This window comes from Gymnoscopelus braueri (assembly GCF_963280865.1).
Source record: "Gymnoscopelus braueri genome assembly, chromosome: 15".
Taxonomy (NCBI): Eukaryota; Metazoa; Chordata; class Actinopteri; order Myctophiformes; family Myctophidae; genus Gymnoscopelus; species Gymnoscopelus braueri.
The window spans coordinates 34486180-34511643 of NC_137620.1; the positions used below are offsets into that span (position 1 = coordinate 34486180).

Sequence of the window (25464 nt, forward strand, 5' to 3'; positions counted from 1 at the left end):
ATGTTATGTTTCCTTGGGATTGTGTCTACTGCTGTATTTTACAAGTGTGTTATTAATTTATAGGCTATGGAACCTGTGTATTTTTATGTCACACATATTGACTTGGAGTGTCAGGGTCTTCATAACATATGACTAGATTTTAATACAAGTAAAAGTAAAATAGATAAATATAAACAAAGTGAAGTAACATTAACCTTCATTATCCCTGAGAGGGAAATTAGATAGAATATCCATGTTAAAACACATGTACAGAAAGACAAGAGTCAAAGAAATACAATACTCACACATGTCCAGCGGTCTACATCGCAGTATTGATACTTTTACTAAACATTTGAGTACTTTACTTTCCCCACCACTGCACAAAACATCCGGAAAAACATACAGTTCAAACGTCACCTTTGTGCATGCAATACCACATTAAGAACGGCAGGGGGCAGAGTACCACAATACGGGCGGGGGGAGACTTCAACTTTGACACACGAACCAATGGTCCTTCCTCTTCCGGTAACGGTGACAACAGGTATGGCGTCCACCGTTTTACTCCAAAAAACATTGCACACAAATCCGTTGTAATCCATCGTTTTGGTCAAAAATAAAACAATTCCATAGCCACAGTACGGAATAATACTACACGTTGCATGTGCTGATGTGAATATTACAGGATATTTTGGTTTCGAAAGTGATAGAATTTCAAGTTGTGCTTCTCGATCCCCCCCGATATAGTGGCACCCGTCCGCGGCGATACATTCACCATTAACACGTAGTGTTTAAACAACAAGCTAAATAACGACTACACTTATAACTACGTAAACTAAGTCGACGTGTGAAATAATGATATTCAACCATGTTTCCCTCGTCAGTGTCTCTTCATAGGGAATGAATATGGCTATTGGCTAACAAACTAGCTTGCTAACAACTAGCTATTTACACCGGCAGCATCACGGTATGCAGTTGTATCCAGGGATGGAAGAAGTACTGGCATGTTTTACATGAGTAAAAGTGTCAATACCACAATGTAGAAATACTGTTAAAAGATTAAAAGTCCTGTATCCCAGATTACCTTCCGTTAAAGTATTAGCATCAAAACATACTTTAAGTATCAAAAGTAAAAGTACTCATTTTAGTGTCCCATCTTACACGTTTTCTAATGTATACAATCTATCAACATATCTTGAAATTAGCAGATCCACAAGCTGCGACGCGTTGTGAGCTTGTAGTTAAAGGGCCGAACTTGAATGTATGTTTTGTCATCTAAATCTGCAAAGTAACTCGTAACTAAAGTGGTCAAATAATAGTAATTGAGTAAAAGTACAATATCTGCCTCTGAGATTTAGTGGAGTAGAAGTATTAAATTGGAAATAAGTCAACCAAAAATGCATCAAAATTGTACTTAAGTACAGTACTTGATACATGTGTTCAGTTGCTTTCCACCATTAGTTGTATCTGAACCCGACTAATGTTACAAACCTTGTTGTTTTTTTCATCAGGTTCAAGATGGTCCAACGCCTGACTTACCGTCGTAGGTTGTCCTACAATACCGCATCAAACAAAACCAGGCTGTAAGTGCCTCCAACTTTCATAATACATTTTTGCCAACACTGGTTTGCTTTATTATCTCTGAATTGAAAATATGACAAAATGTTGAGCATCGTTTTACTTGCCTTGACTCAATGTGATTCCATGTGTTTCCCTGTAGGTCCCGCACACCTGGTAACCGTATTGTGTACCTGTACACCAAGAAGGTGGGCAAGGCTCCCAAGTCAGGATGTGGCATCTGCCCAGGGAGACTGCGTGGTGTAAGTGATTTAAATTTGATAAGAATACCTTGTTAAATTGAGATTTGTGACATTGTATCTTCTAAATCTGTGGGTCGGAAGTCCCCACAAGATTTTGGGGGGGTTCCCAGATGAGTCAAATGACAATTTAAGGACTCTTAACTCTTAAGACCTGTTTTAGTAAGAAAGAAAAGACCATTACTGCATCAAAGGTAATCAACAAATTATTCTATAAAAACTGGTCAAACATTGCCCAAATTGTCAAATAATATAACAAAGATGCAAACAATGTGAAAATAGCCAATCTACAAGTTCACAACGCCTCGCAATGCGAGGCGTTCTGAGCTTGTAGATCAGCTATTTTCACAATATTAATTTGTGGACCAAGGCAAATGAAATTGAATGCTTATCGGGCTGGGGTCCCCAGTTCAAATATGATTATATTGGGGGGTCACGGCCTGTAAAGGTTGAGAATCACTGTTCTAAATAAATGGTTACCTAAGTGGAGTCCCCCAGGCATCATTGAGGGGATTCCAGGGTGTCCCCAGCAAAAGGAGTTGATCAAAATCACTTAGACCCTATATACATTGGCTGTTTGATTATAGCTGATCTAAAGGCACACAATGTGTCACATTGTGACACGTGAGCTTGTAGATCGGCTATTTTCCAAAACTGGGATTATTTTTGAGACATTTAAAAAAAACAAATGTTGTATAGGGGTCTCTGGCACAAAGTATTTTTGATGGGAGATTGTAGCTGCTATGTTGAGCCCTAATACCTATGTTCTAAGTGTATCACCTTGTGATGGTCAGTATACTTTTATTAGTACTCCACCATGAGAGGAAATCGATGCCAGAGCCTTAAGCAAGTTGTCAGTCTGTGTAGATGGAAGCTCCATGTCATATTGGAAAGCATTGATCGAACGTTGATAGTGTGGATGCTGGGTATGATGAACCAGTGTTTTGATACACAGAGCTCATGATCAGTGACGTTTGAACCGTTTTCAATGTAGTGAGTCCCACGGGGGGTCATTCAAGTGGGTCCCAGGAAAAAGTTATCGGTCTCCGATATTTTATATCACTATTATATTATGAATTATTATCTTGAAATATTGACGAGCGATCGATTTTGGCGATTGCACACTTGCTAAATCAGCATAGATGATAATGCTTCTGGCTGCAGTTATTGCAACTTGTGCCCCTGTCTAAGTGTTAACCCTTGCGTCTGCCTAACAGTAATAAATACTTGGTCAACGTTTGTTTCTCAGAAATGCATACGAGTTTGTGCAGAATTGCTACGTCTGCTGGAATATTTCAACAGGTTTTTTCATAATGTAGCAGGCTAAAGTAGGATAGTCGTGTATGCTTAAATGGTGAGTTTAATGTCCTTTCTCAATATGCGTCAGACGCAGGACCGCACAGTGTTAATCATCACAGCATGTCAGCCTCAAAGCAACTGAACATCTTAATGTTGGCATTTGTCCATCATTCTTACTTACAGTGGAAAGGGGTACATACTGTAAAATAACATTGATCTGTACAATTTGATCTGTCCCCTTGTGCAAAGTCTTAAACATCGGTCATGCTAGAACTGGCTGCTAGTGCTCTCCGACCCATGTGGACGTGTGTGTGTGTGTGTGTGTGAGGACTCGTTTATTTGAGGGATGATATTGACCAAAGTGTGTAAATGATTTAAGTGGTGGAAATGAGCTGTGGAGGAGTGGTCTGGAAATGCAGCTTCCCATTGATCCCCACGCCTCATTATGTTGTGTGCGTGTGTTTGTAAACTGCAGGGGAGCTGTTCTGTGTGCATCACATGCAAAAGTGTCACTTTTCAGCTACAGTCACCTTTTTGAACCCAAATAGGGCAATTGTGTGACACCTGACCCAAAAGAAAACAACATGTTGTCACCTTTTTCACCTCGGGGCTGTTTGCATGCTATTCAATTAGGGTTGATGTTGTCTATCATCAACTATCAATCGTCTCTTTATCTAATCTGAACGACACCACCTTGTTCTCAACATGGATGTGCTTGTGTCTTGTAGATCCGGGCCGTTAGACCTCAGGTTCTGATGAGGCTGTCCAAGACCAAGAAGCACGTCAGCAGGGCCTACGGTGGCTCCATGTGCGCAAAGTGTGTGCGCGACAGGTATGAGGAGCATTTACATTTATCACTTGCAACTTTTTTTTTTACTTCATCCCATAATGACATTATTTGGGTTGCATACTTGAAGGAGTCTTGAAGGAGCAGTTCACCCACAAAAACCGCCGTTCATCAAGTTATTGGCTCCGGAATGCGACAAAAACAAATCTCTATGAATTCAAGGCTTTGTGGGATGTGTAATTGATAGAAAATAAATCCATTTTAACCTACTCATTTTAAGGGATACTACAAGTACGTCCTTAATTTTTAAATAGCATGCATTCAGTCGATATACTGTTAGTCGTAACTTGTTCTGGATGTCAACTGCAAGGAGGTTTAATCTGTGTTTTGTATCCTTTCAGGATCAAGCGTGCTTTCCTGATTGAGGAGCAGAAGATCGTGGTCAAGGTGCTGAAGGCACAGGCACAGAGCCAGAAATCTAAGTAAATGTTTGTACTGCTACAATAAAACATGTTGTTCACAAAAATACTTGGTTGTCTTTACTTTAAATACACAATATGACCAAATGTCAATAAAGACCCTTTCTTATTAGTTTTCTTTGTTCCAGTGAATCCCAATATTAATGCCCCGACTGTGGTCCCATGACATTCTAATCTTTTGGGCAAGGCAGTTAACTGTTTCAAAATGGCAAAGAAAGAAATGAGTTTGAGATTGAGGAAAGATTTGACTGATGGCACAAGCCCTCACCTTAAACCCTGTCAAACATCTTCGGAATGAATTGGAACAAACCAAATCTGTGCTAGGCCTAATCACCCAACATGATGTGTTCGATCTCACTGATCCTCTTGTAACTGAATGAACATTTTAGTTAACCTACTTTCTAACACCTGGTATTGATGCTATTGCTTCATATTAAAACAAAATGCCTTGATGCTTGGAAATGGTTAAGACATGGTTTAGACAAACACTGAATTAATGTTTTGTTAATATAGTCATGAAGTGGGCATGTACATTAAGAGGTTTTTTTGCCATGCTATAAAGTGACGATCTACCTAGACTAGTCAATCTTGTATCCTAGCAGTAACTCCAGAATTGCACAAACTTGCATTTTTGTTGTCGGGTGTTGAGATACATCTAAGCAGGCTTATTCAAATCTAGTCAAGCCTTCAACTTTGAAAGATATATTTTACAAGACAGATCATATCATCAGATCAGATCATATCTCTTGAAATAATTATGATTGAAGCAAATCTGTAACATTAGAATAGATCCAGCAACTAGTCTAGTACATCACACAAATTGTATAAAAAAGTAAAGAATACAATACATAGAAATAAGCCAGTAGCAGACACGTTCTAAAGCAATATGTTTGAAAATGATCAACTGTATTGTAATCTCTTAAAACACATTTTGTGAATGTTAAAGTTATGCTACTCTAACGGTCACTCTTAGTGTCGCACTATTATGACGTAAACAGCCCAGGTCCTTGCAGACGTGCAAAATAAGTAATCACAAAAGCTTCTGATGTTGCTCGTATTTGAGTTATATACAAAAACACTGTATTCACATAGAATGGTTGTTTCAGATCAAGGTTACTGTTTTTTCGTATTATTAAAAAAAACAGTATTACAAACATGGTTTGAATGCGTCTCCAGGCTTTCTGTAAGCAGTACAATGTGCAACGCCAGGTTTCTATTAACGGCCCAGTTGACATCCGATCTAGAGCCCGCGTACTGTTTCCGGTAATTTGCACGTTCACACACGTTCATGCACACAGTCTGTTTCCGTATCCGCTCTAAACCGGATCTGCAACATGCAGAGTGAATTGGTCGCAGTGCAGTATTTACAAAGGTATGTAGCAAACAGGACCCTGTGCTCAGCGTTGCCATGTCTACTTATTATAAGCGACCTTGGGCTTGTTTTTCTGTAAAGCCGCTTGTAAATATTGGTGATTGCGGTTTGAAGGGCTTGTTTCTAAATCTAAGGTGTAGTAATAATTTTAATAGATGCATATTTAGGCTTGCTTCGTAATGTTGTTTTATCCAGTAGTTCTGAAACATTTTCATGTCATGGACCCCTAAATTTGTTAGAAAATGTAATTATTCCCTAACCCCCATCTTAAATAGTTTTGTGCCAGGGAGCTCCCTGTAGCAAATCTGTGTTGTTAAAATGCTTCCAAAACTTTTTCCAAAATGTGTCACTTTTCCCCCCAAAATTCTTTTGAAAATACCTGTGACCCCCTTACCAGATTTGTGTTAAAATGTATTTTTTTAAATAAAAAAAAAAAAAAAGATTATCACTTTTATTGTGAGCTTGTAGATCTGCTATTTTCAAATATCCGATGTTTAAAGTGCTCTCGGCCCAGGTTGCTTCTTTTGGGCTTGCTTTCATAGACCTGGTTGCTTGTTTCTCTCGCAGGACTTGGCCACACTGCTATGCTTCCTGGACACGTCAACTCAGCTGCTACTGCTACTGCTACGAGTCCAACCTGCAGAGGACTCGTTATTTTCTGAAGGGAATCTTTGTGTTTTATTATAATACATCGGCATGGAGTCCTTGTACGGTATGCCGTTCGCAGTGCTAGAATGTCCGAACATCAAGCTAAAGAAACCGTCCTGGCTGCACATGCCGTCTGCCATGACGGTCTATGCGATCGTAATTGTGTCCTACTTTCTCATCACTGGAGGTAAGGAGGACGTGCTAACGCTACCGAAGCTGCTAATATAATTTGTGTCCATTGTTGATTTCTTTAGTTGTTGAAATTCAACAGCAGGTCTTGTACAACTCAGTGGTTCTCAACCTTTTCCAGGCCCCTTGACCCCCAAAATAATCAGATTTGAACTGGGGACCCCCGCCATCCTCATAAGCACTTGGAATGTAGGAGTTGAGGCATTCCATTTTCATAACACACAAAGATTTGGCGGCCCCCCTGTAATAACTCTGAGGACCCCCTAGGGGTCCCGTAGCCCTGGTCCAGAGCCGTTAGTGAGTTCTCACTTACGCTCTGGACCAGGGCTAGGGGTCCCGGACCCCCTGTTGAAGACCCCTGGACTATATGATGATAGCCTAATGTAATTGTGAGGTGAGCTTCCTAAAATTGGTATTTCAGTCTTCACGAGTGATGATTCAAATGGCAACGTTTAACCTTTTTTGTTAGAATTGCCCATTTTAATTAGACACAAGATCAATGGGCTGGGCTCTAGCTGATTTGGTTGATTTTTTTTGTTAGGTAAAAATCTGAATGTAAAAATACATTCAATATATAAATGAGCACCACACACAAAAGTACAATTAAAAACACGTATTTCCAGTGTGGTCCTCATGTTGCAATGTCCTCATGCAATGTCTGCATTCAACCGTCAAGCATTGCTTGACGGTTCCTCTCTAAAGTTTGGCTTTGTGACTCTTTTCTGCAGGAATCATCTACGACGTCATTGTGGAACCGCCAAGTGTAGGTTCAATGACAGATGAGCACGGACACCAGCGGCCAGTTGCCTTTTTGGCCTACAGGTCAGTGAGTCAGAGAACATCATTACAAGGACACATCTCAAAACCCCTGCTTGGCTGAGAGGAGAACTCATGATCGATCTCTGACACTTTGCTTGTATTGAGAGATATAGGTGTCCGAATGTAAACAATGTCAGACTTCCGCAGGAACTGAGAGAGTCTTTGACGTCTTGCATTGTCCCCATATAACGTACATTTAAGGCATTGAGGTGTAATTAATAAAATGTAACGTTCATCACAGGATATAGTTTTTTGTTTTTTTAATCTTTGACGCATTAAATTGGTGTAGTAGTTTTATGCTAAATTGTGATCTTAAAAGTCTTGACATCTGCAAACACCAAGCCACCTACCTGGCTTTTATTAATATTTGTATTTATTCATGTTACTTTGGTGGGATAACCAAATATGCATACTATTGTCTAATACACAATATCACTTGTTTGACAGAGTAAATGGTCAGTATATTATGGAAGGACTGGCCTCCAGTTTCCTCTTCACGATGGGAGGCCTGGGTTTCATCATCCTGGACCGCTCCAACGCGCCAAACATTCCCAAGCTCAACCGCTTCTTGTTGCTCTTCATCGGGTTCGTCAGCGTGCTCCTCAGCTTCTTCATGGCCAGGGTGTTCATGAGGATGAAACTACCGTAAGTCTGTTCTCTTCCCCCACCAGCCTAAAGGCTTTGGAAACTTAGATACTAATAGTTAGATTTTTATAAATCAGTGCTATTGAACACCCTTTACGTCTGTGTGTGGGTTTTACAAATATTAAACCAATGAAAAGTATTTAAAAAGCGCTTCTGACTAAACCTCTTAACTATGTCGTTCAACCCACCTAATTCCAACTTGTGGAGATAGTTGTTGTTTTGCCCATCATTGACTAAAATGACGAAGTCAGACAAAGAAGAAAAACTAAATTTGAGCTGTGTTTGGGTAAAGTGATGATAAGATTCAAGTATCTGACAATGTATAAAGTCACCATACCAACTTTGATGAAGCAGTATTGTGTTGTTCTAAAAACATGTTATTTTTTTCATTTCCTGAAAAGTTAATATTTTAGACCACAGAGATATCTAAAACGTTTTACGCTGCAGCAGCCTGAGGTGTAGATAAAAAAAAAATCTGTCTGCTAATAGTTTTACTTCAGAGCTCTCAGCTCTGACATCCTTTTATCCACCTGAACCCCAGCATCCCTATTCTGGGTCAAACATACTGCGAAAATAGGCAATCCTTTTTTACCCAGGGTAGGTATGCTGAGCACAAGTGCTCTTTTTAAGCAGCATCCTGCTACACACACACACACACACACACACGCACACGCACACGCACACACACATTTAAAATCTGGGAGCTGCCCAGTACAACCCCAGTCTTATACTGTTGGTCACTGAGCAGTTGGGGCTTCAGTGCCTTGCTAAAGGGCACTTTAGCAGTCCGGGAAGTAAGGGCAGACTGCGTTCACATGTCCTGTCTGTGCACTTGCAATACAACGAAAGGACAATTAACCACTTATATACTTAGTTGACCGCAGTCCCCCAGGGGTCTAACATTTTCCCGTATACACTAAATATCTTCACTGAAAAGAGCCGATCTACAAGCTTATACATGTGAGCTTGTACATTTGGGTGCGGCAGTGGCCTCGAGGTTAGAGGAGCGCGTTTGTGACCAAAAGGTGACTTCCTGGTTCGATCCCCCGGACTGTCAGGAAAAAGCTAGGTGGGGAAGTAAATGGCCACCACTTACCCTCCCCCCCAACACCGCTGAAGTGCCCTTGAGCAAGGCACTGAACCCTCAACTGCTCCAGTGGAGCTGTGGCTGTACTGGGCAGCTCCCACATTTTAATGTGTCTGTGAATGTGAAGCAGGGTGTTGCTTAAGAAGAGCACTTACCCTGGGTAAATAAAGGTTAAAAAAAAGATTGGCTATTTTTGACAGAGCGCCAAAGTAGCAGACAGGACTTCAACTACCCTGTAGGAAGACATTTTTATGAACCTGTTGTTATTGTTAAATTAGTTGTGACATTGTAATGTGATTCAAATGTTTGTTATCAGGGCGTCCTTGAAAAAGAGAGCGTGCTCTCCATGGGTTTCCCTGAATAAATAAAGGAAAAAGAAAGAAAGAAACCTAGCCATCATTGTTTTGAAAAATGTGTATTTGTCTAATCTGCCCAGATTCAAACCATAAGTCTTAGTATGTGTAAGTGTAAAATAGATTAAATACATGCTGCACTGTCAAAATATTCATAGTTTACGATGAGGAAGCTGACAAGTTACTTTAATCATTAAATATAAATGTATGTTGTATTTTGTGTCACACTAAAGGCCTTTGCAGTAGGACATTTTTGGTGTGTCAGTAGTACTTACTATTTCTTTTTTTTACCATTTGCAGCGGATACCTCATGGGTTAAAGGCATGTACACTGAGCATCAATCAGCGCACAAGACTTGGATGGGTAAAAGACTGTTTTGCAAGGGGCCTGAAAGCAGTTTTCACTCAAGCTTCAATGAAATCAACTACTCAATGATAGAAGGCACTGGTTGCAGTAAAGATATTAGAATTGTAATCTGACCAGGTCTCACATAATGACTATGTCTCAATAGTATGCTGTGTCTTCCTTTCCTCATCTCGTTTCATCTTATAAAAGCCAAAATAGAGCATCCTCAGATCCTAAGTAAGTCTGTCTTATTTTAGCTGTTTGTGAAATCTGTTCTGTGCATAGCTTGTAGATCTGCTATTTTTGAAAAATCTAGATTATTATTTTTATTTTTTTCAAAAAACTGTTAGGATTTAAAAAACATTTTTAAGAATCGCTTCAGGTCTTAATGGGTTAATTATGAATAACTGACCACCTTGAGCTAATATGGTATTCTGATGTCACGTGGCTGAGACATGTCACGTGGGGGCACGGTAATTGTCTTTAACACTGATAACAATAACAGACATGTAAGAATTTGTTCACAGCTAAAAAAACAAACAATGCATCAATGCACAATGCCTTACTGGACGATGCACTTCTAATTCATGGAAGTATGTGGTTTGTAATTAGTGACACCTGGTGACAAAACTATGTTACTGTAGCTGCATTGAATGAATGAATAAATGAGAACCATGGGAGCACCCCATCTTTGTTGGATGTGATGGCGATCATTGTATACAATATGAACATGATACCTGATCATTATAGCATACAAAATCTAGTTAAAGTCCAGATTGCATTGTATTATTTCTGAAAATGTATTACTACTGTCACACATTGTGTATGTGTATTCTGGTAGATTTCGCTGATGTATGAGCTATGAAACAAACATGAAAGATATTGCAGCGGTATCATCATGAGGTTTATGATGTTACTGTATATGGTGTTGGAGTCAGACAGATGATCGTGGTAAGAGGAGAGGAAGCAACTGTAGACTGTTGGGATGCAGCCCCTGATGATTAAAAACAACCAGGCAGGGAGCACTTTGTGAATTACAACTGGTGATACATGTGGGCGATTGGGCTTAGGGGTGGGGTATGGTGTATTTTGTAAACAAAGCTTTGAAAATGCCTTGAAACTGTCAAAATTGTTTTTTGTATGAGGGAGTGAAATAAATGTTCTTTCCATTATGTCTTGTCAGCCATGCTTGTGTGAACCCATCGAACTCAACCTTATTGTCACATCACAGGTTTACAGGTGTAGGAAGTGAGTGACATTTTTTTGTCGTACAAGTTCCATTGAAGAAAGGAGGAAAGCGATAGAGAAAGCAAGAAACCGCAAAACGGGTCAGACATCTGTGAGCAGTGTGAAATACATTATATACATAAGAAAGAGTTGGGTTAAAAATGGTGATGGGAGGAGGCAGTTGAATAGCAACAGATGTAATAACAGATACCTCTCCTCTATATACATAAGGTGCATTGGAAAATATAAATACAATGAGGGAGCTAACCACCTAATCTCTCTAGACTTGGTAAACTGGACCTGAGTTGGATCTGTACTTGGACCGCTTCCCCCCCCCTGTCTACACCAAATCTCTTTGAACAGGTTGTAGTAAGATTAAGATAGACATTAGACCAGAGCTGCTCACAATGCAGGCTCTTACATCCTCTTAAAATGTATTTGACTTCAGCCAGAGTATACAGGTCATGTCTCATGACATGTATACCTTTGAATCTCCACAAGGGGGCATTATATTTCTCTTGTATGCTGCTGGCCAGTAGATTGGGGTAATCTCTGGTGTCCTTGCTACTTGTCTCCGCCAGGCCGAAGGCGTGGCAAGAGAGTATGTTTTACCCTCTGTCCGTCCGTCTGTGTGTCATTCTGTCATTCTGTGTAGAGCTAATCTCTGGCACCGTTGGCTTGATCGCAGCTAAACTGTGCACACACACTCCCAGGATGCCAGAGCAGAACCTCTGCCTCAAATATTTCACATGGGCCTGTTATAGCGCCACCAGGAGGCTGATTTATGCAAAACCCATTTTTTTATATTAATCCTACAGATTTTATCCAAACATCACGCAAATCAGTACACAGTATCTCTATAGTCATGTGATCAATGTTTAAATCAGCCTCATGGTGGCGCTACAACAGGCCAATTTAAGCCAGGGCTGCCAACCCTCCTGGATCCTGCAGGAGTCTCCTGGATTTCGACCACATCTCCTTCTGCACTCCTGGATTGTCATCTACCCTGGATTTCTCCTGGATTTGGTATCAAACTCTCAAAATTCACCAGAACACAGGGAATTACATCTACTATGTTAAAAAAAAAAAATCGGAGTACTATACTTAAGTACAATGGAGTGGAGTACTGTACTTAAGTACAGATTTTGAGTATTTGTACTTTACTTAAGTATTCGATTGTTTTAATACTTTTTATGTTCACTCAAGTACATTTCCAAGACAAATCTTTTACTTTTACTCAAGTATGTGTCTAGGAAGGCTGTGAAGTACTAGTTACTTTTAGGTTGGCTGTTCTTTTTATGTTAATTTTTTTACCCCTTCTTCCCTAAAATGCAATTGGCCACGTGTTCTTCAAAGAAGGAAACCACAGTACACACTCTCCACAGTGGGATCTACATCATGGGTATTCAACAGGGGGTCCGTGACCCCTAGGTGGTCCGTGAAGTCACTGCAGGGGGGGCACCCATTTGTTTTTCTGGTTTGTTTTAAATGTCTGAAAATATGCATGAATCCAACATACTATTAGCAAATATAAATTGTAAGAAAGGCTGCTCAACTATTAACCCCCACTGTGTGGAGGACAGTCGCAATTTAAGCAACAGATAAGTTAAACAATATATAGACCCAGTCTATTAAAAGTGTACATACATATAATTACAAATATGAATGATAATAATTCATAGATAAGCCCTAACAAAAAGCCTGTCAACAGAACCTACTGTAGCAAGTTCACACTTTTGAGTGTTACTTGCATAATGTCCTATAATGTAAACCACACCACATATGTCTGAGAAACGTTTATATATCCTTCTTCTGCTGCATGTTTTTAAAAGTGTTGCATAGCGAGTGCTGACAACTTATTTAGCTATTTTTGTGCTTTTTATACTCTGGTTTTAACAAGAAACATGGAGACTGCCATGTTCAACTAAAACGTTTTCAGACAAGAGCAGGGTGGAAAGCAACTGTGGTTCAGCAAGACCGATATTTAAATAAGAGAAGGGCAATTTCTCCTATGAAAGCAAACAGGCGGGTGCTCGAGCACTGGTTGGCTCCTATGTGTGCACCTAATGGAGGCCCTGCATGCTACACAGGTGTTTTTGTCTAGTTTGTGAACTCAGGAGTGACTTTTATTGTGTGTGTTGGCTAGATGCTACATGCTAGTTTCAGACTAGCGCGGTTGCCAGGTTTTGTGAGAGAAACAAGCAACCAGGTCTATGAAAACAAGCCCAAAAGAATCGACTAGGCCACATGAGTGCTGTAAACCAGTGGTTTTCAAACTTTTTCATGCCAAGGACCCCTAAATTGGTATAGATTTGGCCGTGGACCCCCATCTGAAAATGTGTTGTGCCAGGGACCCCCAGAAGCAAAGATTTGAGTCAAAAATGTTTGCTTTAAAAAATATATTCAAAGATGCACACATATTCAAGATTTTTCAAAAATAGCAGATCTACAAGCTCATAGCGCGGCACTCGGTGCACTCGGTTGACAGTCTTTACTCTGTAAAGAGAGGATATGTGTAACACTGTCAATGTACAATAAAACTCCATGCACGGACTCATGGCGACGCGCGAGTGTTGCAACTTCACGATCGGTGGACCGCGTGTCCTGCCTTACTTGGTGTGTAACAACCGGTCGTCGCCCTTGTCTTGGCCATAGACTGTATAAATGGTCTTGGCTGCCGATCTGTGTAAACTAACTTTAGGTTTGGGGTTGGAAAAGTGCATCCCCCCCGAGCCGAGCGTGTGCACATCTGAGCGCGTGCATGTGACGTGCACACGCTTGTCTCAGCTGCGCTCACTCTGATCATTAAGCACGCAGCATCATTTAGCAGGCAGCCGCAGCCTAGTAAGAATGTGCTGTTGATCAAACCGAGTCTTTCAGATTCTCCCCTTTTCGTCTTTAGTGTTTTGTAATAAAACTAGATCACGTAATTTTTCAACTTTTCTGTGGTCTAGATGGATGATATTCACTGACGATGTGCATAAGGAGTCAATCTATGTAAAACACAAAAAAGGGGAGAATTCTCCCCTTTGGAAAAGTGCATCCCTCTGAGCGTGTGCATGTGACGTGCACACGCTTGTCTCGGCTGCGATCTAATGTAAACCACAAAAAAAGGGGAGAATTCTCCCCTTTGGCGGTGAGTGTGTATTTTGTGTAACCTTTCTGTATATATTGGCCATGTGGAGGCCTTGCTAAGCACTAAAAAGTGTCTTCTGTTTCTACTGCCGGTGCCCATATGACTTGGCCGTGTAAGTTGTGTTCAGTGTCTTTCACTGTCCGAGCACAATTATTTACACATTATAGGCTGCAGCACAGTCAATTCTCAGGAGTCAGTCCACTGCCATGCCTGTATGGTGATTGCATGTGCACATTTAAGACACTTGGTGCACTGGGAACACATTTGTCTAGGAACCACACTGCTGAAATTAGCAGTAGTACAGGTCAGAGTCAGGAGTCAGGAGCATTCAAGTGTCCTCTGTGCACATTTGAGCAGCCTATTTCCGAATCTGGGGTTCTCCATCACTTGAGAAAGCATTTAAAAAATCATGAGACAGTGGTGTGCCCATACAAAGACTAACTACAGTACCAATGTAACGAGTACCTTCAATGGTCATAAAAGTAAAGAACACCAATCAAGTCATGCTTCAGACTTTTGCAGTTACATAATCAGACTTGAACATGTACAGAGTCTACCAGGCACTAGTGAAGTACTAGTGAACAATCTCCAGGTCACCAGAATACAGAGAAAGAGGATACTCAGTGTGATACTGGTCAAGGAGGCTGTTAATGAGGTTTTGCAGCGATATGGTCACAATATTACAGATTGTACCCTGGATGAAGTTGTCAGCGCAGTCATGGACTCTAACGTTCTCTTTAGTGCCACATCTGCAGGTGCAGAGTTGTCGTCTTCCAAGCGAAGAAAAACCGTTATTGAGCAGAGCTATCCATTGGTAAAGCCAATACACAATTATTTCAAAGTGTTATAGAAGGAGGAGGGAAGAAGATGTTGTTTGCACTTTCAGTGGATCCATCACGCCTCAGATTTAAAATTATAGGACCACGCACTGGAAATGTCATAATTTTATATAATTTAGTGTATGCATACCTTTATACATTAATGTATTTTTTTCATCATTTGTTTTGTCAGTATTTATTTCATTTTTGTAACTTTTTGTCAGTATTTATTTTTGCCTTTGTATTTCATGTGTGCAAGTGTTATAGAAGAAGGAAAATGTAATTGAACAGTGTAATAGAAGATTGGAAAAAAATGCTGTTTACATTATGCTCCACATCATGTATGTTAACAATAAATAAATGTTGAGTTCATGGAACATGAAGTACTGTTTTTGGAGTTGTGATTATAATTTAGTTGTATATTTGACTTAGGTTAATAAAAAATATAATATTTGAGTTGACATAATAAATATATTTAATTAAACATGAATAAAAGGTACATGTAGAACTAACTACAATTATTTGAGTGAACAATAATAGAAAATATATTTCATGGTAATCGATTTATAGAAGTACAAGTAAATAAAACATTTTAAGTTCTGATAATCGATATATAGATGTACTTGTAACTAAAAAGTTCAAGTTCTGAATACATGTGACTTTTGAGTTTGAAAACTTAAAACTTTTGAGGTAAATGATTGCATCTAAAGTTTTGAGTATTCCTTACTTGTTAGGGTTTACAGTGTATACTGCCCACTTGTGAATACTAAATGAATAATAGTCTTCCCGGTTCATAGCATCTTGTAGCATTTACCTCCTTTTATCTTTGCAGAACTGTCAACATGGCGGCGGGGCCGGGGGTTTTCGTTCACATCCAGCACCTGAGTATCAGGGAGGTGGTTTTTGCACGAAACGTCTCTCATGGTCTACATGGCTACCGTCTGGCAGACCCTGGCTTCGTGGCAACGGCCGACATCCAATTTGATGTTACTAGTGCACAGGCTATAGGTAAGAATAATCAAATATTCAAATAATCATTTCTTTTAAGGATAAAAATTGAATATTAAAAGAATATTCTTTATTTTCTTATTTTGTTTAATAATAATTGTTATAATTTTTTTAATAATAATCGTTATTAATAGAATTATAATAATCGAATAAAATTTTGGTCCCTTCCCCACAGCTGCGTTGTCAAAACAATCGTTTTATGGCTGCCTTGTGCCTTATGTGAAGCATAAGGCCATTTCAATTCATCTCCTATGGAAGTCACGTGGTTTGATGAGGCTGTTTTGCCTTAGGGGAGGGGGGGTAGAGCCAGAGGGCCACAAGGCACGCATAGAGCAAGGCAAACATGTTGTAGGCAAAGCAGACCAGAAGAAGGGTGGGTTTTAACCGCCAACCAATAGGTAGAAGGGCCGTGTTTAGATCCCACTGGGCGGGGTTTTGCATGTAGTCCTCTTGAGTGATACAGAACAGAGCCTAAACGAAAATTATTTTAAGTAAAGTAAAAGTAGACCTAAGAGATTAGAACATGCTTAAACATTCGAAAATTAAGGTCTAATATTTCTAATATTTCGTTACATTGATTTGAAATTAATAAACCCCTTGAGATGCATCATCTCGTCTTCCAGGGGGTCCTCAAGATGTCATACACAGTGAAATTACACAGATGTGATTGAATGAATGTGCTATTCTTAAAAAAAAATTAGCCTACTTTTTGTCATGTCTATATACTATCATTATTTATTCTGTCATTGTTGCAAGGTCAATGAGCCAAACCCCCGCAATACTGTAAAGAAAAGTCCTAAACGGTTTAATTTGTCCGTTTCCTTATCATGATCCTCCTCCAGATATAGTCAGATAATGTACAAATGGCAGTGAAGACATTTGGCTATTTTTCAATACCGCTGTGATGGAAAAGCTTCTAAAATAAAACTATCATTACTGCAATGTGGAAATACTCTGTTACAAGTGAAAGTGCGGAATTCAAAGATTACAAAAGTATTGGTATAAAAATGTACTTAAAGTACCAAAAGTAGAAAGTACTCATTAGGCAGAATGTCCCATTTCACAAGTTTTCAAATGTATAAAAATCTTAAAATAGCAGATCTACAAGATCACAATGCGTCACATCGGCTATTTTCAAATGGCCGGCTGAATTAAGCGGCTAATGTATGTTTTGTAATTATAATCAAAATATACAAAGTAACTTGTAACTAAAGTTTTCAAATAATTGTAGTGGAGTAAAAAGCCCTACAATATTTGCCTTGAGTTGTAGTGCAGTAGAAGTAAAAGTATTGAAAATTGGAACAGTAGGCCTACTTGAGTAAATGTACTGTAGTAACTTTACACCACTGCTGCTGTATCACCGGCACCGCATAATTTATGCTCAATTATGATCAAACCTCACCAGTGGATTTGTTACAGCCTACACATTATATAGGCTACTTGACAAAAATATAAATTATACAGACATAGGATTCAAATATTTTGTCGGCAGGACACCTTTACATAGCCTGTTCCACAAATACAAAAAGAGGGTCTCAAATGTATATTCAGAAATAAATTAAAACAGTCTTCTTTATTCCATATAGCCTACCTTACTAGATGACACAGACGTTTTGTATATCCAGCCTTCACTCTGCGGAAAGCTGAATAGCCGAAACGTAATGTGTCATCTTGTGAGCCATATTATGGAATATTTATTCCTGAGTGGAACTGTCCAGTCTTTGTATTGTTTTTGCAACGCATCAGGTAAAATAAACAACATCAGCGCTTTACACATAAAGGATGTGGTATTATAAATTAATCACTTTAAACCATAATGCTTTGGTACGTTATAAAGTTAATAATATGAATGCCATTTTGCATGGGCTGTGCACGCTGAGAGCGCAGTAGCGCACTGGACTGGACTGGAGATTCTATGGTATAATTAATCAACGCAGTGAAAGGGTCGTAGTCATGTATACTTTACAATATTGCCTTAATTGTCCAGCAAACAATTTGAATAGGACAGAAGATGAAGATGAATAGGACAGTGATTCATTCATTGATGTTTTGATATGCGTACATAGGACCCAAAAAACAGATCAAGAGCCTATTTACAATTACATATGGAAAGTAACCAAGTACATGTACTCAAGTACTGTGCTTGAGGTGTTTTTACTTAACTGGACTCTGGAGTAGGCCTAGCTATTTCCAATTGTCTAATTCTACTCCACAACATGTCAGAGGCAAATATTGTGCCTACCTTTTACTCCACTACAATCATTTAAACACTTATTTCTTTATTTTTTTATTTAACTAGTTACTTTGTAGATTCTGATTATTATTACAAAACATACATTAAAGGGGAAATCCACCCATTTTCAATATTTAACTATGTCATTAATATAGCATAAAGGAGTTGTGTGGAAATAAGAAAAAATTTTAAAAAATTTAACATTGCAAAAAAATTAACATTGCAAATTACACCATGATGAGTCATCACAGTGTAATTTGCAATGTTAATTTTTTTGCAATGTTACATTTTTTTGCAATGTTATTTTTTTTTTTAATTTTTTCTTATTTCCACACAACTCCTTTATGCTATATTAATGACATAGTTAAATATTGAAAATGGGTGGATTTCCCCTTTAACCACTTCAGCCCTATATACATTTCGGCCATTTGAAAATGGCAGATCTACAAGCTCACAATGTCTTGTAGATCTGCTAGTTTCATAAGATTTATTTGAAAACTTGTGAAACGGGACGTTCTGCATAATGAGTACTTTCACTTTTTGATGCAAATACTTTTATACTTTTAATCAAGTTAATTTAGAATTCCGGACTTTTACTTGTAGCAGAGTATAATAATTCCTGTGTGGCCCTTTGGATTGCTATTATACTGCTCCTTCTCCCTCCTTTTCTTTCTCCTCGATTATCCTACAGCGCAACGGTTAGCGTTCCTCCAAGAGGTCGTCCCATGATTGTTCAAGAGCAGGCGATGATAAATCTTCAACTCCCGTTTCACGACCATCCCTTCGTGGTGATGAATGGGAACCAACAGGTGATCCGCACCCCCGTTATCTACCCTCAAATGCCACTCTCCAGGACAAGACAAAACGGTTGGGAGCGTGACCGTGGGAGGGAGTACAGGTGAGCTTAAGAAAGATCCAAGGCACTCCGTTCAATTGAGGTTTTTAAAATGCTTTTATTTTGTCATGGCTTGCTTGGCAAAGTTAAAAACGCAGGTGACCGGCGTGTTTTCGGCTCAGGGGCCTTCATCAGGGTCCAATAGTTATGACATGTACACACTCGTCATTATATAGCGACCACAGACTGTCAATCATCATTAAAAACTCATTACAAATAGAGGTGTAACGATACAGTAACTGCATCGTTTTAAAATTTTCAACGATCTGTCTCGATATGCAAACAACAAAATATCATATCGTTTGACTTTGTATCATACCGAATCATTTTGCGATGCAAATAATCGATTTTATTGATACTAAGTGCTTGTGCGTTGTATTTAGCAATTTTAAGAAGATAAAAGAGAGAGGGGTTTAATTACTTTTCCATTACATATTGCTACATTTGGTTTATCGATAAATGGGTGTAATTTCTATGTTCATATCAAGGTGTGGGTTTGTCCATATGTGTTCAAATTTGCGTGTTTTTTTTGTGTTCAGCCAATCTGTCTCTAAGTAGCTCCACACAAGTTTATCTTTTAAGGTGGGGGCACGTCTGAAAGAGAAAGATGGAGGGTGAGGAATCACAGACTTTAAATCAGGGTCTCTCTCTCTACAATGCACCAATTATGTCGTTAAAGGGGAATTTCGCCCGACGGTTTTCTTACCTTTTCTATGATATAGATAGATTTGTGTACATTATCATCCCTCTAACTTAATGTCAAGAAAGTTAATTTCTGATTTACTGTACATCCCCAGATTGCAAAATTGGACTTGGACTGAGACCTGGGACTCCCTCCTGGTCGCCTGGAAGGCAAACACCATGGTAGGACTATAGCCCTACCCGTCACACTAAAAACACTCCAAAATTAAAACATAAACGATCTACAAGCTTTTTTTCCTCCTGCATCCTTGATGCAGAAATGGATGTGGAAATGTGAGGTGTTGTGTGCAGCTATATAACAAATACACTAACGTTACACTTTCCTCTCTCTCAACCCAAGAACATCGCAGAAATGGCACGTGTAACCTGGACAGTATATATGGACTACACCGAGGGCGAGGCAGGTCCAGGCAGAGTAGGCAACAGGGCATCAGTTGTTCTGCATGATGATGGGGGTCCTGCCTACATGAACCATGGTGCTATTTTTCCCTATCGGCAGGTGACTTGGGCTCAACAAATGTGGGTTAATCAACCAGCCTAAATGTGCCATACAAAAAAGAAAAAAAAAGTGCCATACTGTGTATGCAGCAGTATTTCAGATTTGAGATCTACTGTACAGAAAATCTGTTTGATGTTGGTTTCGGTTTAAATTCACCTATTTCCGTCAGAATAATAATTGAAACCGCAGTTCAGTTGCTTTCAAAATAAGTTTCTTAAAACTCAGCAGTCTAATGCCCCGCCAGTGGGTTGAGACCCACTAGTGATTCTCAAGATGTGATTGGGATTGCAGAAAAACACCAACTTGTGTGGAATAAAATTTTCTGGTTTGTATGTTATTATTTTGGGTCCTCATTTCATGGACAATATAAAATGTAACCCTAATCCTAAGAACCAATGGTCTGGTTTGGTCAATAGTATATGGAAAGTAATGTTGGCCATTTCATTTAAATGTTACATATGTGTGAATCCAGTAATGTATAATTACTTGTTCTTGTCCAGTTTCCCCAAAGCACCTCAGCATCAAGATATGCATATGAGTGTATGTGGAAAGTTAGGAAGAGTGCTAAGGCCTCTCAGAGAAATACAGTACAGAGGTTTTACTTTTACTCAAATACATTTTGAATTCCGGACTTTCACTTGTAACAGAGTATTTCTACGTTGCAGTATTTTGATTTATTTGATTTGCATAACATTTTTGTATGCATATACAGGACATGATCATTCTTTCCCTGGGAAAGTGTAAGATTTAGTTGTTGTGCCAGTGAGGTAGGAAACCCTAGGGGGGCTTATGTGAGAACCTCACCGTTTACATTACATATACTTTGATTTGTTTAATATTAAAATATAAAACGAACAAAAAACATCAAAAGAAATATATATATATATATATATGCACGCACACGCGCGCGCACACACATACACAGACGGTTGGTTGGGAAGTAACGGATTACATGTAATGCCGTTACATAATGAGAGTTAAAAAAACGGTAACGTCTTACAACAGCCTGTGCGGAGTGTGCGCTCTGGCAGGTGGTTGTTTGGTGTTATAATAATGTATAACTTGTTTGTAAAATTTATGAGGGGAAGGGGAGAATGTAATCCACCTGTAACCCCCGTTACTGTAATCCAGATTACACATTTTAAAATGTACTGTAAATTACAGGTTAAACTGCATGCTACACAGTTTACAGGTTAAACTGCATGCTACACAGGTCACAGATTAAACTGCAGGCTACACAGGGACTAGGAAGTCACTTGTAACGTTCCAAAGAAATTAGTGCTGAATTGTCAGATGTCATGAAATCTGTTAAGAATCTGTGAAGAACACCCTGCTCTACTTCACCATTCTGAGGTTCGATGTCTTTCACACAGAACAGTGTTGTCTGGCCTGTTACTGCATGAAGTTACTGTATGTGTCTAGTCGGGAGTTTTTACTTCTCCAAAACTGCACAGAGCTGACTGACAATTTCAATGACGATGTCTGGGTTGTGAATTTGACCATTAGTATCTGTACTTTTACTCAAGTACTGGGGTTGAGTGAGTACTTCGTCCACCACTGCTTTTAAGTAATGAGGTGAGGCAGTTCATTGACAATCAAATGATGGTAACATTGTACCTCTAACTTAGAGAAACTGCAGGGGGTTTGATCTTCAGTGATTTTTAATATTATCCTCTAAAACACATTCTAGAGCGTTGACTGTGCAAAATGCTGACTAATTACTTGACCCCCCCTCCAAAAAAAATCTCCTGTATTCTGACAGTCCAATGTTGGCAGCCCTGTCTAAAGCCAATTTGTTACGGTTATGTCATAATCAGCATCTGTGAAGCAGGGCCCACTGCCAGAAAGAGAGGAGCCCAGGCCGAGTACTTCCAGAGAGCCATGTAAGAGGAGCAGAAAGCTTTCATGATTTGTTTTGATTAGCTTTATTCAATTGCAAGAAACCATCACACAATTGAGGGTTAAAAGACAATTGTTTACTGTTTATTAAATGGATCCCCATTAGCCGATGCCTCGGTGACAGCTAATCTTATGGGGTTCATAGAAGATACTCTACATACAATAAAAACGTGATAAAATACACAATCAAGGATTAAAACACAATAAAGTCAGATACTTATTTCCATTATGGTCGTCTCGCATAAATCCGAGAACATAGACATACATAAAACAATAAGCTGCAGGAGGAGGAAAAGTAGCCTATTCAGCTGGTGTGGCAACGATGAGCGGTACATTTACTCAACTACTGTACATAAAAAGAATTTTGAGGCACTTTTACTTTACTTGAATATTTCTGTTTTTCAATACTTTATACTTACTCCACTACATCTCAGCACCACTACTATTTGAAAGCTTTAGTTACTAGTTACTTTGCAGAGTATTTTTATATTGTGATATTGCTACTTTTACTTATTTTTTAATAGGAGTACTTTTTCCACCACTGGCGATGATGAACTTGACCTCAAAACAGAAGGCCTCACTTCCCCACTGTGATCTCTGGCGGGGGGCTCATACCCCATGTTGGGAAAGGCTGCACTACACCACTGGTTGTCTCTAGGCCACATTTTCATGTCAAGCAAGGAATTGATATGTATTAGGTTGCAGACCCCCATCTGAAGTTATTTTGTGACAGGGACTCTGACTCTAGAATGGCTGTACATTTATGGCTGTACATTTACATATACTGTAGTATTCACAAGTTTTTCAAACTCTTTCAAGATCTTTTGAAAATAACATCTAAAAGCATCTGAAATAGCAAACTGATCTTGATTCTCTATTAACACATTTTGCTAGGGACCCCATGGAACCCCCTGAAGGACCCCTGGGGGTGCCTGGACCCCACTTCGAGAACTCGTGATCTAGGCTATGTGCGGTTGTGATCTACTTCCAGAGATTTGGGTTACATCCTGTTTTACCACGTAGTTAATGCAACACAGGAAGTTCTTAGATAATGATTTAGTGATAAAGCATCTCTCTGGCTGAGTAACCTAACCATTGATTCATGGTGTGTGTCACTGTGGACAGATCTGAGATAACTGAGTGTTTTAACTAGACGGAGACACTGGGGACAGACTGTAGGTGTGGAGAGAGACTAGACGGTGGACAGACCGTCTTTCTTCATTATTTCATTCATTTCAGTTAACTATATTTACCCTGTTTTGAAGTAGACGGCCACACTGGGGACAGACTGTACTGTAGGTGTGGAGAGAAGAGACTCCCATCATGTTGAAGGTGCAACTATACGTCTTGATTCTGGGTGAGTTCCTTTACTTTGCATTGATCTGAAGTTCAAAGATACCAAGGTTATTAGAATTTAGAATTTTTCATTAGGCCTTTATTTTTATTTTCTTCCCCAAATTGTAATATTGAAAATTTGTCAGCGATGAGATTTTTTTTGTTGTTGCAAAAATAGCCAATCTACAAGCTCTTCTCTACGATTTTAAGCAGTAAACACACAAGCCTCATTTATATTTTCATTTCAGTTAACTACAATGTTTTGTCAATGTTGGTTCTCGTTATTTCATTAGTTTTAGTTAACTACAATAACCCTGCATGTGACTTTGTGACTTACGGGGTTTGAGTTGAAATATCATTCTTTCTTTGTTCAGTTCAAAGAGCAAATCCCCCTTTTTATTATGTTTGCAGGTGCTTCTGCAATGTATCTTTAGAGATTAAAACCTCTGTCTGTCTGTCTGTCTGTCTGTCTGTCTGTCTGTCTGTCTGTCTGTCTGTCTGTCTGTTGCTCTCTCTTCATCTGTCTCTTTTTCTGTCTGTCTGTCTGTCTGTCTGTCTGTCTGTCTGTCTGTCTGTCTGTCTGTCTGTCTGTCTGTCTGTCTGTCTGTCTGTCTGTCTGTCTGTCTGTTGCTCTCTCTTCATCTGTCTCTTTTTCTGTCTGTCTGTCTGTCTGTCTGTCTGTCTGTCTGTCTGTCTGTCTGTCTGTCTGTCTCTTTTAGCTGTCTTACTCACCTTGCTGCATGGAGATCCTAAACGCATCGATGACGATGAAGACTACGAACATGATGATGAAGGATCATCAAGTGGTAACTCCAGCACCACCGAGGTGTATGACAACACCGCAAAGTACACCACCCTGACTGCTGACCCCCGACCCACCTCTTCCTCCCTCCACTGGCCTGCCTCATCTTCCTCCACCAACGGGTCAGCCTCCTCTTCCTCTGCCCACAGCCTCCACTGGTTCTGTCCTGGTTGGTTGGTCTGGTTGGTTGGCCTGTCTGTCCTCACATTAAACAACTGACCCTTTGTCAAGTTCCGCCAGTGATCCCACCCCTCTTTCACACCCATTGGTTGCTGTTGCTTGGTTGGACAAAGATCCTCTCTCTCCATCCACTACCATTGAAAAAAACTGTTTTTTCAGTTGCTTCGTATTGATATGTAATGTATTCAAACTTGGCCGCAGTAACAAGGAACATCTCGGGTGCAGTATAGTGACTGGGCATAACTTAAATTTTTTTCTTCCAAAAATATGGATATCATTTTTTATTTTTTTAGCAAGTTTGAACCTGTTTCTCTTCTGCTCTCACTCTACCTCTTTTCTCTCTCTTCTCACGGAATACTACAAAAATGATAGAGCATGCACGGAAAGAACAATCATTTCACACACTTCTTTATATTGTAAACCTGTGATGTGACAATAAAGCTGATTCTGAATCTGATTCTGAGCTTCAACGGGTGCCAGACACTGCATGACCAATCTAACTAGGGGTCAAGTCCCTAAAACAATGCACAACATATCAAAACACCTCTATACAGCCAGGAACACACTTTGATACCACTTTGATATCACAAGTATTACTATACTTGTGAGGACATCAACATGAATGCCATTTTTATTTTATTTTCTGCTTCTTCTTTTTTAACCCTAAGTCTAAAGCCGAAAAGGAAAATCTAAGATCTAAGATCATAACACAAGATCATAACACATGTATCACAGTGTAACGTGTTGTAGATTTGCTTGTAGATCTGCTATCTATTTTCAGTGCATGACACTCGCGCACAACTAATTATAAATCAAGTACATAACTGTAACCCCAACCTCTAAACCGTATACCTCTACATGTCTAATCCTTTTTCCAACCACAACCTGAATATTTTAAACAATAACTAAAAAAC

The 25464-nt window shown here is 39.3% G+C and overlaps 2 protein-coding genes across 2 annotated transcripts; both read left to right on the forward strand.

Moving 5' to 3' along the window:
* The first annotated feature begins 494 nt into the window (after positions 1–494).
* On the forward strand, positions 495–4405 carry rpl34 (ribosomal protein L34). The gene is made up of 5 exons (XM_080451073.1): positions 495–520; positions 1488–1559; positions 1697–1796; positions 3821–3924; positions 4281–4405. Exons 2-5 carry the CDS (start codon positions 1495–1497, stop codon positions 4363–4365), a joined length of 354 nt encoding a protein of 117 aa, XP_080307199.1. The 5' UTR covers positions 495–520; positions 1488–1494; the 3' UTR covers positions 4366–4405.
* Positions 4406–6315: 1910 nt separating this feature from the next.
* ostc (oligosaccharyltransferase complex subunit) lies at positions 6316–10117 on the forward strand. Its single transcript, XM_080451072.1, has 4 exons — positions 6316–6565; positions 7296–7389; positions 7834–8031; positions 9772–10117. Exons 1-4 carry the CDS (start codon positions 6427–6429, stop codon positions 9788–9790), a joined length of 450 nt encoding a protein of 149 aa, XP_080307198.1. The 5' UTR covers positions 6316–6426; the 3' UTR covers positions 9791–10117.
* Positions 10118–25464: the final 15347 nt, after the last annotated feature.

What these genes read in the sequence shown, in the direction of transcription:
- rpl34 (XM_080451073.1), top strand. Translation starts at nt 1,495, where the DNA reads ATGGTCCAACGCCTGACTTACCGTCGTAGGTTGTCCTACAATACCGCA. An exon ending in GCCCAGGGAGACTGCGTGGT is followed by an intron (nt 1,797 to 3,820) that starts GTAAGTGATTTA and finishes TGTGTCTTGTAG; the next exon opens with ATCCGGGCCGTTAGACCTCA. An exon ending in GCAAAGTGTGTGCGCGACAG is followed by an intron (nt 3,925 to 4,280) that starts GTATGAGGAGCA and finishes GTATCCTTTCAG; the next exon opens with GATCAAGCGTGCTTTCCTGA.
- ostc (XM_080451072.1), top strand. Translation starts at nt 6,427, where the DNA reads ATGGAGTCCTTGTACGGTATGCCGTTCGCAGTGCTAGAATGTCCGAAC. An exon ending in CTACTTTCTCATCACTGGAG is followed by an intron (nt 6,566 to 7,295) that starts GTAAGGAGGACG and finishes TCTTTTCTGCAG; the next exon opens with GAATCATCTACGACGTCATT. An exon ending in GTTGCCTTTTTGGCCTACAG is followed by an intron (nt 7,390 to 7,833) that starts GTCAGTGAGTCA and finishes CTTGTTTGACAG; the next exon opens with AGTAAATGGTCAGTATATTA.